Source organism: Macaca fascicularis, chromosome 7 (genome assembly GCF_037993035.2).
Source record: "Macaca fascicularis isolate 582-1 chromosome 7, T2T-MFA8v1.1".
In the NCBI taxonomy this organism is placed as follows: Eukaryota; Metazoa; Chordata; class Mammalia; order Primates; family Cercopithecidae; genus Macaca; species Macaca fascicularis.
This window is the reverse complement of record NC_088381.1, coordinates 58730973-58746948: the sequence shown is the minus strand read 5'-3', so window position 1 is coordinate 58746948 and position 15976 is coordinate 58730973. Positions and strand designations below refer to the sequence as shown.

The 15976-nt window shown below is 44.9% G+C and overlaps 1 protein-coding gene and 1 long non-coding RNA gene across 19 annotated transcripts in view; one reads left to right on the top strand and one right to left on the bottom strand.

Moving 5' to 3' along the window:
* IL16 (interleukin 16) overlaps positions 1-15976 on the bottom strand; it is a 129437-nt gene that overhangs the window by 32595 nt on the left and 80866 nt on the right. For 10 of the 16 annotated variants that reach the window (XM_005560265.4, XM_005560266.4, XM_073996522.1 and 7 more), the window contains 4 exons: positions 14783-14891; positions 8838-8980; positions 6734-6844; positions 3228-3342 (listed from right to left, as the gene is read on the bottom strand). In XM_005560265.4, coding sequence (XP_005560322.3) covers positions 3228-3342; positions 6734-6844; positions 8838-8980; positions 14783-14891 — 478 coding nt within the window. Of the gene's footprint in view, positions 1-3227; positions 3343-6733; positions 6845-7845; positions 7994-8837; positions 8981-14782; positions 14892-15976 lie in introns of those variants that run through there. The other 6 variants (XM_065548285.1, XM_073996519.1, XM_073996520.1 and 3 more) reach the window with 4 other exon arrangements.
* Positions 2513-15144, top strand: LOC102135217 (uncharacterized). 3 transcript variants are annotated; one of them, XR_010588196.2, is made up of 5 exons: positions 2513-2613; positions 5879-5959; positions 10667-10895; positions 11626-11684; positions 14431-15144. It is a non-coding gene; the product is annotated as an uncharacterized lncRNA (long non-coding RNA). The 3 variants fall into 3 exon arrangements; XR_010588197.2 differs by having other exon boundaries at positions 14567-14685; XR_012415249.1 differs by lacking the exon at positions 11626-11684 and having other exon boundaries at positions 14567-15144.

The window sequence follows — 15976 nt, the reverse complement described above, 5'->3', positions numbered from 1 at the left end:
ACCCCAAGGTTTTCACTGGTTTAGGAGTAGTTTTCAAGTTAATTTCTTACCTTGGCATTACTTTTGCTTTACAGGAACTATAAATGTAACCCGCATGCTTATATATGACACAATTGTGATATTCACTTTTTGGTGAGAGATTTTTTTGCCCATTGAGGAGCCATGGGTAAACTTAAGTTTCCTTGTTGCTCCCCTGGGGCCTGTTAGCTTTATTGAGGGGAAACTCTTTCATTATCAAGGCTGTATGCAGGTTCTCAGAGCCTCACATGGACCCAAGGCTCTGTCCCCTCTGCCCATGTGGGCATTCAAATCTGAGCTCCAGCCTTTAAGGTCTATAAGCATCCAGCAGCCCTCCCAGCCACATCATCAACCCCTGAGTTTGCCATTCTTAGATTTAAAGTTGTTTCTTTGTTTCTTAGCAGCTGGGCATTTCCATGTCTTTATTTTGATTTTGGATGTGCTATATTATTTCACAAGTCTACGTATTGGAAACAGAGGCTGGAGGCAGGGTGGGGAGAGTATTCAAATTAGTTCCATCTCTTAGATTGCTGGAGCCAAAGTGAAAAATAAAAGGAACCAGTCCTTGTCATTGTGAGACTCCAAGTCTGGGAAGGAAAATAGATACATTTAAAACATCAAAATATAATTACATGTGTGCTGAAGGAAGGATAGACAACAAAAATTCAGGATGTCCATTCTTAATTACCTAAGTGGCTGGACTTCTCTTTAAGTTATTAGAATGTCCCTCTTACTGGGGCCACACAGCCCAACTCTGGGCTTTTTGGAATGTCCTCTCCTTATTTGGCTATATCTGGTAAAAGCTGGTTGATTAGGTTTTGCCAAATAAATCTTACACAGTGGTTTCTTGGAAGGGGAATAAAAGTAAAACATTGGTAGCCTTGATCTGTACACAAAACTTTTGTTAAAATTAATGTATTTGCCCTGAATTCAAGATTCAAATATTTACTTTTAAAAGAAGTTACAAAAGATGATTTGTTCAATGTTTGAGGCTAGAATCAGGGATCATACACTAGCTGAGAGTCTTGACTCATTGAAATCTTCAATTTTTGTGATTGCTGTTAACTAAGGGAGGCAAATGCTCAGAAAAAAATAAAAAGGTTGGCTCAGGCAAGCTCACATTCAGGAAAGAAAGCAAAACACAATATTCTCTTTTCTTGCCACTTCAACCCTTCCCCCACCCTTTGTTTAAACACAGAAAAGTACAAAAGATAATAAAACACACAATGGCACACTCTCCCAGTTCTGATCCCACTGTTCTTTTTTCCTTTCTTTGACATTTGCTCTCCACCACCCTCTTGATTTAGCTATTCCCCTAGAACTGCATCTGGGCCCTGCCCTCCCCTCTTCTCGACCCCCTACATCTGCTCGGTAACTTCAGCTGTTTTTCTCATGTCCATGTTTCCCAAACGTCTGCATTCACTTCTGTCTTCCTGAACGGAGAGAGAACGGATGTCATTCCCCTGCTGGACAGCGCCACCTCGTGGTCATCCAGGGACATCGCTCTCCCTTCTGCTACTCAAACTTACACATCTGGTTTGCCTTCCTTTTCCTCCTCCTCCTCCAGTGCCTCTTCCTCTAGGTAAGGCAATGTCTTTCTCTAGTTTACTAAGACCAGAAACCTTCCAGTTCTCTCTGACCTGACCCGCCCTTTGCGACCTCTGCTCAGGCGCTGTCACTTCTCTCATCTGCTCCCTTCTCCTCCCGGGGTTACTGCCTCTGGGCAGTCCTTGGAGCTGGAGTCTGGGGCTCACAATGGCCCACTTCATCCTACATTCTGCTTCCTGAAGCCTCTGAAAACCCTGGTCACAGTCCCTCCCATAGTATAAAAGCCTTCAGAGGCTCCTCATTGCCCACACCCTAAAATCTGTGTGTGTAATTCTGCATAGTGCTGGGGTTGGTAAACTTTTTCTGCAAAGACCCTGATAGTAAAGGTTTTAATCTTTGTGAGCTGCAACCACTCCACACTATGCTGTAACATGAAAGCAGCCCTGGATGACGGGTATGTGGATGAGTATGCTTGAGTCCCCAGAAAGCTTTTTTATGGATACTAAAATTTGGATTTCATTTTGTTTCATTTTCACATATCATGAAAGAATCAAAAACACTTTTAAATGTTCAACCATTTAGAAATGTAAAAACCTTTCTTTGTTCATGAGATATTGAAAACAGTGGGTGGGCCAGATTTGGCCCACAGACTGTAGTGTGCCTACTCTGCCCTAAGCAAGTTAGATGATTAAAGGTGGTTAGGCTCCCAGCATAGCTTACAGAAACCGAACTGACAGAGAAGAGTGAAAATGCTGTGAAGTTACTTCTCTTCAGACCTCTGGTGTATGACCCAGTCCTTGGCCTGCGGTGGGTACTCTCTGCCCTGTGACTTCCAGCCCCTGAACTTTGCCTCCTGAGTTGAAACCTGGCAATCTCTTTGGGCCAAACCTGTTGCTCAATAATCCATGCATGACTTTAGGGTGGAGTTGGGGGTGGGGGGGAACCTGACTCCCTAGGACAAGAAGACGGGCAGCTGTTTCCCTGGCCCCTCACTCCCAGGATGGCTGAGACTTCTGTACTGTGAGGATATGAAATAGTTGAGAGGGGGTGAGTCAATGGGAGAAGGGTGGGTGGGGAGTGGAAGAGAGGGTCCCTGGCTGGCAGATTATGAGCTCTTCAAAGCAGGAATCATGCCTGATTGTTTCTCTCTCTATTCCTAGACCCTAGAATTCAGTAGGCTCCTAGTGAATGTTTATCAGACTCATCTGTTACAAGGGTTGAAAGCATTGAACCTGGTTTCCCTATGGTTGTGGGTTAGGAAGGACAGGAAGAATGAAGGAGAGGGGGTGTTAACGGATCCCAACAACTGAGACAGGATCTTGGATGGAAAAGGAAAGACAGCTGAGAGAATGGGTGAGAGGAGGGGAGGGTCAGAAACAGACCCCTCAGACTTCAGTCCCACCCAGGCTAGCACCACAACCAGCTAAGGGGTAACGGTACCAGGTAACATGTGCAAACATACACAACCAACCTGCCAGTCATAATGAAGAGCCCCTCGGGGGAGCTGTGTCCCCACTGCCCGCAGACCCCAGAATCCATGCCGGCCGTGTCCTGACAGCTCAAGACACATTTTGCTTTCCCAACATCTTCTATGGCCCCAGCAATTCTGGATTCTGCTTCTGTTTCCTCCACCATGGTCTGAAAAGGGCTGGGAAGCCTACCTTCCTGTAGCCTTCCATCGGCTGCTGCTGCTCCCCCTGCAAAAATGGTTTTGACGTAAATCCCAATGGGGCCATAAATGCTGTCTTTTCCCCCAACGATGCTGAAGCCCAGACCCTGGGGAAAGAAGAGAAGGTCTGATTTAGGGGTAGTAGTCCATGCTTCTCACTGGGCTGATGCTTTCTGAGGGCCTGCCTCAGCCTTGAACAAAGGGATTGGGAAGGAGAGAAGGTGCCTTTGGTCTCAAAGGTCTGAGGACTTAACAACAACAACAAAAATAGCAAGAGCAGCGGCATGAAGGCCAGCCTGGGCTGGGTAGTGTCTGGAGCTTTTGTGGGAGTCTGATGCTCCCCACACAGAGGGAGGCTGGATGGAGACCAGCACCCTGGCTCTGTCCCTCCAGTTGGCAATCCTGGGCCAATCACTTTCTGCTTCTGAGCCTCAATTTCCCTCCTTTTAAAATAATGATAATATTACCTAATTCACAGGGTTGTGTTTGAAAGTAAAATACCTAGCAACAATCATAAAAATATCAACGAGAGTAATAATAGTAGCAGCTTTACAAGGGTATCCCTTCTCCTACCAAAGGCCTCTTCAATCCCCTTCTCATGGACATCCCTCCAATCATGTGCACTCTCTCCTGCACCTGCTCTATCTGCCATTGTCCTAGGTGATTCCCATGAGCCAACAAACATATGCTGGGATTGTGCAGGTGACCCTGGGAGGAGAAACTCATAGCTCAGCAGATAGTCCCAGCTGGGGAGAAGCCAGGAGGCAGTAGAGAGAAGGCCAGACAGGAAGAAGTCCAGGGAAAGGTTGAGTGAGCTCTACAGCAGGAAGAGAAGGGAGGGTGGGCACAGCTTCCCCTGCAAATCTGCCAGTGAGTTCACAGAACAGCCTGGCAGACCTGAAAAGCAGCATAGGAAATGCATATGGCTTGCTCAATTTTTTTGAGGACTAAGGTACCCCATGCTGCCCTCAAGGGCATAGCTTGAGTCTAATAAGCAGCTTTCTAGACTATAAGCTCTCTGAAGACAGTAAATGCGTCTTATTTCTGTGTCTGGCATCAGGCAGGCGCTCAAGAAGCACGTATTACAGGATAAAGGCATAACTGCCACCTGGAGGCCAGGTTTTGGGGTCCAACCTACAAGCACGCCAGGCAGTGGCCAGTAGCTTGGCTCCTAGACAGACCCTTTAAAGTGATGGCCACTGCTGTAACAGACCCATTGCTCATGGGCAATTTACTCTAGGCTATAGCCGCTCTGCTAATTAGGAGCATCAACACGTGCCACAGGGACAGCAGGCTGTCCGCCATCTTCTTGACACTGTAGGGAGTCAGTGGGAGAGCTGTGGGGATGTGCAGCTATTCTAAGCCTCTGGTGAAGGTGGTGTGTGTTCCAGGATGGGCAGGACAAATGGTGTCTGGGAGTAGCACAGGTTTAGGAAAAGGTGAGGTAGGAGCCACTTCAGGGCTCCTCTATGGGCCCCTAGCCTCATCCTGGCTGAGACAGCTGCTCTAGACTCAAAGTCTCACCCACCCTAGGGACCCAGGATGGCATCATGGTTAAGAACAAGGCCCAGGGGTCAGGCAGCCTGGGGTCATTGCCTTGGTTCAGCTGCTCACTAACCAAGTAAACTTGGACGAGCCCTGCAATCTCCCACGTCCTCCATCTCCATATCGATATACAAAATATACACATAGATATTCATTAGAGATCGCGTCTCCCTCTGCTGCCCAGACTGGAGTGCAGTGGCTGTATCACAGGTCACTGTGGCCTCGAATTCCTGGACTCAAGCAATCCTCTCACTTCAGCCTCCTGGGCAGCTGGGAATATAGACATGTGCCACCACACTGGGTTAATTTTTATTTTATTTTATTTTATTTTACTTTATTTTATTTTTGTAGAGACAGGGTCTTACTCTATTACCCAGGCTGGTCTCCAACTCCAGGACTCAAACAGAAGGCCTCCCAAAGTGCTGGGACTACAGGCGTGAGCCAGTGCACCCGGCTCCACGTCTATAAAAGGAGATAATAGGAGGGTTGTTGTGGGGATTAAAGGAATTACCATTGCAAAGCCCACAGCACAATGCCCAGGTTTCGGTGGTTGGTTTTATTGTGTGATTTGCTTTTGACTCTACCTCAAGCACTTGCTGATTCTTCTGGCTCTAAATCCTCCTCCCCCTGCTTCACTGCTACTTGTCATCCTGTTAGTGACGAGATCTTGGGGTGTAGGTTGTATCGCCAGATAGTGGGAAGCCTGCTTTATTTCTGAACTTATCATCCCTGCTCTGTACATGAGGATTTCTATATCAAATGATTCATCTTCTTCCATCCCCCGGCCTCATAAAAATTACTCATGGAATGCACATTTTGTGCACACCAAGATAACTTAAACCATTTTTGGTCATCTTTGCATGAGTTTTGGTGGCCTTTACCATTTCACCTTCTTTTGGGCACTGCAAACAATTTAAAAGTCAATTTTAAAAAAATTACTTCTACCTAAATTCAAGGGGAAAAAGCATTGTGATTTACTAACCAGAAAATGGGGTCGTTCAGAGAAAGTCAGCATAGAAGACAGCTACTCCCTTGTGATGAGAGGAGCATTCATCCCAGCATCTCTCATGTCTGTCTTCTGTTTTATTTCCTGCTAAGCTCCCAGGAGACAGAAGGAACAGGAGATGGAGGGAAAGAGGACTGGAGGTGTGTGGTGGGGCCCCTCCCACTGGACAGACCGTAAGTAGCAATTAGGTCCTCCCCTCATACCACACACAAAAAATATATTACATAAAGAAACCACCCTTTCATTATTTTAGCACCTGGGCTGCTCGGGCTGGCCTGAGAACTTCGCAGTCAACCTCAAGCACAGGGTGGCATGTTCTGGGAGCAGTGCAAACATGTGTACACCCCCTACCTCACCACCACCACCAATGCTTTCGGATCCCCTTTGGACATATCTCAATTGTGAAGCAGAGATCAGTACGATGCTTCATCATCTTGAGAGAGGTAGAGTTAGTTCTGACTCTTCTGGAGGCTCCAATTGACAGCCAAAAGCACTATCAACCACTGGATTTCCACATGTAATAGGTAGCATATGTTTTTATAAATTAATATATGGGTCCCTGCTTTATTATGCCAACATCTGAATGGCAGAGGCAAACTCAGGATCCAGAAATCTATGTAAACAATTTGGATTTATGTATCAGATAAAATTAAGTCTTGGAAACTTGTGCCAGGAATGAATTAGAGAACAAGCTTTGAAAGTGCTAAGGCAGCTGGCAGGGACTGGCATCCTTTACAAGAAAATGATCACTTTGTCTAGTTAGAAAAATGTGTGCTGCTTGAACTCAGCCAGTTGTGAGTTTTGAAAGACTAGCCGCTCTGTGTTTGTCTCTTCTGATGTGCCAGGACACCCCAGTAGTCCTATTCCCATCCTTTCCTGGACACAGTAGCTCCTTGGAGACTGCTGCTGCTCCCCAGGACTTCTTGTTGGCCACAATCCCTTCTCACCTTAGCCTGGCCCTTCATCAGCACGATGTTGGAGATGACTGAAGCCTGGAGGCCCCCAGATGGCTGCACGAGCTGAGCTGTGCTCAGGGACCGTGTTGGCCTTGAAGTTCCCTGCAACAAGGAACCAGAGTGGGCAGAAGATCAACCACATAGGACAATAGCACCCGCCTCACCAGGAAGGGGAAAAGCCCAGCCAAAGAGAGGAACCAAGTCCTCTTTCTTCTAAGGGCAGGCAGCATAATGACCAGAATGTGGTTAGTGGGGTGTGGGCAGGATTCTGGTGGCGAGGGACTTCCTTGGTTCTAGGAGCCTGTTTTGCTGAGCCTAATGTAGATGAGCAGCCAAAAGGCTCACCAACGTTTGTCAAGGAAGTAGGCCCAGGTTAATGTCACAGAACACGCTGCCTCCAGGACAAGTCCTCATAACTGATGTCTCAGGCAGAATCTGGGAAGCCAGCTACCAAGAATGCCCTGAGACGATGTTCAATCCAAGACACATTTACTGAGAACTCCCCTTGTGCCAGGCAGAAGGTGGTGGGCAAGGGGGCAGAACCCAAAGACTTCAAAACTCAGAATGTAATTTTGGGGTAGGCAGACAGGCAGTTAACTATTTGTGAATGAGAAGCAGAGCTTCAATTCTTTTCAACACAGCCTTCCAGGCAGCTACTACTGGCTAACATTTAGCCCATCCCTGCCGGCCAGGTAGGCTTCCTGTTCCCAAGGACCTGGATCCTAGTGCATGAGGCAGCAAAGACAGGAGGCAGCTTCCCCCAGGAAGTACCCGCTGGCCCAATCCTCAGGGACCCAGCGCTGGCTGTAGATATTGGAGGGCTCCAGTGTACTCCTGTATGACCCCAGATGTGCAGAAAACCAGGGACTGGGAAAGTTCTCAGCTCAGGGTGGCACCAGGGAACCATCTTCTTCTAACACTGGGACACCACACTCCCAGTTTGGGAATGAAAAACATATTGACTCAAGGAAAGGAAGGAAAGAGAGAAATGAAATTCACTGAGCATCTATTATGTACTATGCAGGGAAACATTGCTCAACCATAGAGCCCCCGCTCGGGAGAGTCAGTGGGTGAGATGAAATGCTAACATAAATGACACTCACAAGACAGGCTGCGCGAGCACTGTGAGAGGAGTGCAGCTGCCTCCTGATGGGCATTTGGGAAAATGTGAAGTCCACGCCTTTGGAGGGATCAGGAGCGTTCCCAGGAGAAAGGGAACCTTAGGAAGATTTTTGAAGGCTGGGGCAGTTTCTAGAAATAGAGATCAGAGAAGGAGGGGTGAGATGCTACAGACAGAGGGCGCTGTGTGACCAAAAGTGGCAGGGTGCAGCACAGCGTGCTTTGGCTGGGGCTGAAAGGCAAGCTGCGGGGGACGTGTGTAGGGTACACTGTGCTTTACCTGCTTAGCTCTCTGCCTGCAAGCTGACACCTGTAGTGGGAAGGTCATGGACTGAGGAGCACACAGGGCAGTTTAAATTCTGGTCCCATAGGTTTTAAGATGCATAAACTCAGCTGCTCACCTTGCCAAGCCTCAGTGTCCTACTATAAAATGGGGCCAACAACATATTCCTTTCTAAGCTTGTTTTAAGAATTAGCGGCAATGTTGGCAAAGCAAGTCACTGTATTACAGGAGTGAAAAGCCTCTTTGCATAGGCTTCAGAGTCGTAAAGATCAGACTTGAAGTCCCAGCCCTGTTTTTCCTCAACAATGTGAACGTACATAAATCCCTTAACTTGTCCAAGCTGTAGCTCCCTCTTCTACCTCTTAGGAGTATGTGCAGATGAAATAAAGCGATCCACGCAAAGCCATAGTTCAGGGTCCCCCCACGTGCCGTGTTCTCTACGTGTTAGCTCTTAATAGCACACACGTGGCAGCAGTTGCAAGTGCCTGGCACAAGGGGGCGCTCAATGGATGACTATTTCTAACGCGGTTCTCGGCCCAGAGATGGTTGTACCTTCTTGTAGCTACCAAGCCAGACCCTCTCCTCTGTAGTTCTGCGGACAAAAAATTACTGGGAAGGCCTCTTCAGCCACTGTTAATGTTGGGCCCCTCCCTTCTCCCCGTCTTCTCCGAGTTTCCCTCCTTGTATTCTTACCGCAGCCTTTCCTGCTGGACAGTCCAGTTGTTGAGAGAGGGACTTCCTGTTACTACAGAGCGAATAAGGCTGCCTGTCTGTGGACGCTGCAGATTTCTTGGTCATTGGAAAATCAATTTCTCTTGTGCAATAGGGATTAACACCTAAACCAGAAGAGGAAAAACAGCAAGAAGTCATTTGTGCTCTCAAAATGCAAAGTTCAACTGAGAACAATATCAGCCCCCACCAACTGCCAGCCCCTCATTAGCCAGGGGCCAGTGTGACTGTAAACCACTTAGCACCCTGTGCCAGGTGCGTGGTGGGGAGAGGTGGCCGTGGAAGACATGAGCAGCATTTTCATGATCTCCACGCATGCTGTCTGTACTGCAGGGTGCAGACAGAACTCTCACTTCCATTTCCTCCATTCAGTGCAACGAGAGTTGACAGGCATCTCCTGCAAGTCAATCAGTGTGCTGAGCTCTCAGAAACCACAATGCTGCATCAGATCCAGGCCCCGATGTTTTCAATCCCAAGCAAGGAGAGGAGAGAAAGGAGGAAAACACAAAGGTTTCCCAGGACAGGAACAAACAGGCGAGACCTGGCAGGAACAGGGGCAGGGGCGATCCTATCTGACTGCCTCTTACACAGGCACTCACACACAAGGATATACACACATGGAGACAACTCTTGATTCTTTGGATATCTGCAAAAATGCAAAGCGGCAGGCTTCCTCTACTTTGTGGAAACCACAGACTTCCTTTCATCCAACCGGGAACTCTACCCTACTTCTCTACCCTACCACATCCAGCTGGGAAAACCTTCACAGATGATCTGATTTAATGTGTCATTGTCTACAACAGTGCTTCCCAATTGAAATATAATGTCAGCCACCTATGTAATTAAAAAATTTCCTAGTAGCCACATTTGAAAAGTGAAAAGAAACAGGAGAGAGTAATTTTAATAATATATTTTATTTGGTCTGTTATATCTAAACTATTGTTCTTTCAACATAGAAATAATATGTAAAATTATTAGTGAGATATTTTACATCCTTTTCTTCTTGCACTTAGTCTTTGAATCCAGTGGGTCTTTGATACTTTTGGTACATCTCTATTTGAATAAGTCACATGTCAAGTGCTCAAGACTACATGTGGCTAATTGGGCAGTTCCGCTCTAGAGGCCAGGAGAGGGGCGGGGTTTGCCCAGTGTCCTGAGCGACAAGGGAGGCTTGAGTGAACGGACAGGCTTTTGTGAAAAATTCCCCTAGAGGAAAAGTTAAGATTGGTGGTAGTTCAAAGGAAACACAGGATGGAGCAGGGTTGGGTTTGCTTTTATTTTCAGGATGGGAAAGACTTAAGCTTATTTATAGGCTGAAGAGAGGAAGCCACTGGCCAGGGAAGCTTGAGAAGAAAAGAGGAGTGGCATCCCTGAGGGTGTGAGATCCCTAAAGGGGGATGAGGAAAGGAAGAAAGACAAGGTGAAGAAGGGAGAGGTTTTAGTCCATCTGGGTCCGAGAGTGGCTAGGGAAATCTGCCCCTTCAAGAACAGCTGCTCCCAGCAGCTGCCTCAACTGTAGGTGACCCTCTCTGAGTAGGTGGCCCTCTCTGAGTTACAGGGACCAGTTGCTCCCAGATCCTCCCCGATGGACCAGGAGGGAGAGGAAGCCAAAAGATTCAGAAAACCACACGCTGCAAAGAGACGATTCAGAATCAAGAAAGGGGGTTGAGAGGAGAGGCTAGAGATCCTCTAGTCCTAACTCTGCCTGTGCATTGTATTTATCTGGAGTGTTTAACCCAAAGGTAGATTTCAGTGCTCCACCCAACCTATTGATCTATATCTTCATGGGTCAGGTCTGGGGAAACCTGTATGTTCGTCAACCTGTGCAGGTGATGCAGGCGGCTCATCATTTGTCCTTTGGGAACCCTGCTGGAGTTACTCCTTCCTCTATCAGTGAGGAAATGGAAGCCCAGAGGGTTCCAGATCAGTGAAGAAAGAATCTGAAGATTCCGGCCTCCAGAATCCCAGTCTCCTTGCACTTCCTCCATCCACAGCAGTGCAGGAGTGACCTGTGACTTGAAGGTGAGCTGTGGTGCATGGTTTGGGTTCAGAGGGAATGAGGATGAACAAACAGGCTGCCAACTTGGAATGGTTCACAAAGCAGATCAACCTGACCTCAGAGCCACAGGAGAGCCCAGTGCAACTGCTCAGGCCACACCCAGCTCCACTTGTGTGGAGGCTCCACTTCCCACTAGGCATTCAGATCTGTGGGAATGTGGGCCAGACTCAGGACAGAGTGGGTTCCCCAAAACTCTCCCTGGTCTGGGGTCGATTTCAGTGCCCACTTCTGCCCACTGTTTCTGAACATTGCTTGTTGATGCATTCCAGCCAACTAGGAAATGTATCAAAATTATCATCTCTATTGAGGGAAGTTTAAACCAGTTAAGTGTAGAGTGTTGAGTGAGTTAATTGAAAAGCGGTTATTACAATCTAATGCAAAAAACAAAGCAAAATAGTTTTTGAAAGGGGAGCTATATATGGTCATGATTATATACAAAAAAGCTGTATTTAGAGCTATATATTGTCATGAGTTTATAATTTAAAGTTATGTTGAATTACAAAATGGAAAAATCCATGGAAAAGGGATGAATAATACCAACCTAACTTCCTCAACTTTCATGAGGGGGACAATTTGGAAAATGTTATGTCAGGTATTAATTAATTGATACAACTTAATTGGGTAATTAATTAAAACTTAAAGGAAATCAGAAGTAGAGACAAAAATTAACTAAACCTTTCAAAATCATTATAGCAAGAGGCCAAGAACAAACAAATGACAAGGAACCATCAAAATAAAAAGCATAAAAAGAGGTAAGTAAAAATAAATATGATCTACAGCACTGATTTCAACTATCTGAGCGTCTTTTCTTTTTTTAAAACAGAGTTTCACTCTTGTTGCCCAGGCTAGAGTGCAGTTGGACAATCTCGGCTCACCACAACCTCTGCCTCCCAGGTTTAAGTGATTCTCCTGCCTCGGCCTCCTGAGTAGCTGGGATTCAGGCATGTGCCACCACGCCCGACTAATTTTGTATTTTCAGTAGAGACAGGGTTTCTCCATGTTGGTCAGGCTGGTCTCGAACTCCTGACTTCAGGTGACCTGTCCACCTAGGCCTCCCAAAGTGCTGAGATTACAGGTGTGAGCCGCCTTGCCCGGCCTCGAGCTTCGCTTCTTAAAAAAATTGCCAAATTTGCTTTCAAGGACCTAACTGCATATCATTTGCATGAGATTAACAAAGCAAACAAAAAAGGCAAAGTAAAAAGAACTGATTATAAGTAAGTGATGCTAGGATCATTCTCTATTCATTTAGAAAAAAAAATCTACCTAGATTCTTACATCATATTAAACACCAAAAATAAATTACAGATAATACAGTAAATTTGAGGGAAAAAAGATAAATCATTTACAAATTAGAAGAATATATAATCATAGACTTAATAGTTATCTGAATGTGGAAGTAACTTTCACATTAGAAAAGAAAAGATCAGGAAACTTGATTACATAAAGATTAAAACCTTAATGTTAAAAAATTAAAATAAAACAACAAACTGGAGAAAGTATTTTCAACAAGTATGATGCCAAATATTAATTTAACCAAGAGGCTTTTTATAAATTAATGATAAAAGATGATTATTCCAATAAAGAACCGGCAAACTCACCAAAAACAAAATAAATAAATGAAGGAATGTTTAACTTCACCTTTATGAAGAGGTACTCTTTTAGGAGGGCAGGACAGGCTCTCACTCTGTTGTCCAGACCAGAGTGCAGTGACACAATCATGGCTCACTGCAGCCTCAACCTCCCGTGCTCAAGGGATCCTCCTACCTCAGCCTCCCGAGTAGCTGGGACCTCAGGTATGAGCCATCATGCCTGGTGGATTTTCTTTTTTAAAAAAAAATTTTGTAGAGGTGTGGTCTCACTATATTGTCCAGGCTGATCTCAAACTCCTGGGTTCAAGCGATCCTCCTGCCTTGTCCTCCCAAAGGGCTAGAATTACAGGCATAAGCTGTGGCACCCAGCCTAGGTACTTTTTGTTCATCTATTTTTATCAGTGCATCAATCAGGGTTTGGGAAGAAACAAAAGGCACACTCAGTTGGGATTCTGAGAATTGGGTAAAGGAGCCAGACACAGAGGGACGGGAAGGGTTAGAAAAATAACAAAGGCCTATTGAGGTACCAGATGCTGTTACCACCCCAGGCTTGAAGGAGTAAGGTGGGGAAATGGTGTTACCAGAGCCTGGTGGGCACTGGAACCGACAGGCCACCCTGACACAATTTATTGTCACAGCACCAAGGTAGGGGGAGCAGGGGAAGAAACACCCTGGTGGCTGTCTGCCCCCTGCCAGTCCTCCATGGATGCCTGTCATTGACTGAGCTCAATCAGAAGCCAGAAAACCAGGGAGCCCTGGGGATGCCAGGGAGCCAGGGAGCTCTAAGGGGGTCAGCTCCCGGGGGGCAAGTGGGCCTGGCTTCAGGGGCACGTGGCCTGCACAGTCACCTGGGGCCCTGTGATTGAAGAATCCCAACTTAGTTCAAAGATTTTCTTCTACTTTTTTGAAACGATTCATATTTTTTAACAGCAATCCTGCATTTTCATTTTACACTGAGCCCTACCAATTGTATAGCTGGTCTTGGGTGCAAAACAAAACAGTAAAAAAGCAAAGAATGGGTGAGGAAGAAAGGGAAAGGAGAAATACCTGTAAATCTGTAAATCACTGTAAAGCAAATATTTATTAAAAATCATAATCCTATGTGGGCTGTGATTGAAGAAATGGTATTCATGTACATTATTGAAAGAATAGTAGCTACAGAAATTTGGCAATACAGATAAAAAGCCTTAAACTACATCTACCGTTTGACCCCAAATTCCATTTCTAGAAAATTATGCTAGAATAAGTAAAAATTTATGATTAAAAAGCAAGTAACTTTTTAAAAATATTTTTATTTCCAAAACTAGGAAATCACTAAGGATGGTGCATCGTACAGCAGAATAATATGAGACTTAGAGATTCTAAGGGACTTGCCCAAGACCACATAGGTCACTAGTTCTGGAAGCAGGACCCAGATCCAACTGCCTTAGCTCCCAAATGTGAGCTCTTAACCAGGCCACTGCCTTCTGTATTTTCTTTGAAAGATCATCACAAACTCAGACAAAATCTCATGTACACATTCATCAACTTGATTAGGCTAGTGAAAACCTGACAATGACTTAAATACCTAATAACAGGGATTTGGTTAAGTAGATTTTATAAATATCTAATAATAGGGAGTTGGTTAACTAGATTTCATAAATTCATACAATAAAATACCATGGATCCACTAAAAAATGGTGTTTTCAAAAGAGTTTCTGATAACATGAAATAGTTATATATAAATAAATGTGTGTGTGTGTGAAGTTTTTTATAGTATATATAAGCATAGAAGGGAAATAACTGAATATGTTAACATAGATGATCTCTAATATTAGGATTTGGTGTGATTTTAATTTCTTCAGGTTTTTCTATATTCTTGCATTCTTCATATTTTCTTGACTTTGTATTAGCACTCTTCTATTTTCAGCAAATAAAAATCATGAGATCTTCCAACCTCAACCTCCATCATATTGCAGCTGAGAGACAGAAGCCTTCCCAAGACCAAGGAGCATGTCAGGAGACAGAGCAGGAGTAAAGCCCAGTCTCTTCTTCCCCACACCCAGGTCTTTCCAGCATGGTACTTGGAGCCAAGAGGAGAGCTGGCTAGACCACACAGAGCTCTGGCTAGCCAGAGCATGCACACACCATGAAGAAAGTGAGCAGACTCCAATGCCAGTTTAGTCCACCTGGACCAGAAGAGTTCCACCCTCCTCCTGATATTCCTGCTATCCAGGAGCAGCTGAACCCTGTTCCTGAAGACGTGTTGGGGAGACACTTACTGGTTGAGTTGCTGCGTGCCCTTTGGTGGCAGGCTTTAGGAAACAGGAAGTTACTACTTTGTGCTTCTAGTTTTCCAGGCTTTTCTCGAGAGGAAGCTGTGGAAGATTCCTGCAAAACAATTGCCGTCTTTTTATTCAGCAAGTTAGAATAGAAAACTGCTCAGCAAAATTGGATTTTGACACTGATCATAGAAGTACTCAGATTGTCTGTCTCCCCTACTACATGATAAGCACCATAAGAGCCGGGATTTAGAATCACCATCATCCTTTCACTCATAGACATACATTCATTTGTTTAATTACAAATATTGAATTAATAAATTACATTAATAATAAACTAATACGACACAAATTGAATGACTCCATGAGCTATTACATGTCAAGTTCTTTGTTAGACATTGTGCATACAGTTGTGACCAAGACAGACAAGGATGTTGATCTTGGGGAAAATGCATTTTAGTGAAAGATGACTGACAATAAACAAGCAAAGTAAAGGTGAAAGATAATTACAGAGAATGATAAGTGCTCTGAAGAAAAGAACTAGAGAGTGATGTGGATAGGGAGCCTGGCAGGTGTGTTTGAGAGAGAAGGATCAAGCAAGTTACATTGTTCTGCCATACCTGGCACATAATAGGCACTTACAAATACTTGTTGAATGAATGTTATATGTTATATAAATGGATTTCTTAATATTGAACTATCCATGCATTATTAAGGGTATTATGATTTTACTATATATATATGTGTGTGTATATATATATATTTATATATCTGTCCTCATCCTGGAATTTTAGGGATGGGTGTAGGGATATGGGCTAATAATGAGGATGATGGTATTAATTATTTTATCTTTCTGAAACAGTTTTCTGATTGATTGTTATTCTATTATATAACTTTGTTATCAACAATGATCTTGACTTAATTCTTGAGTTATATTGGTTTTATTACTCACTACCATAATCCTTGTGTGTGTGTGCGCACATCTGTGTGTGTATATGCACAAATATATATATATATGGAGAGAAAGAAAGAGAGAGAGCAGGACAGGACCGGGTGGTGCTCTGTTGCCTGGCTGGAGTGCGATGGTATGATCTTGACTCATGGCAGCCTCGACTTCCTGGGCTCCAGAGATCCTCCCACTCAGCCTCCTGAGTACCTGTTACTACAGATGCATACTAGCATGCTCAGCTAGTT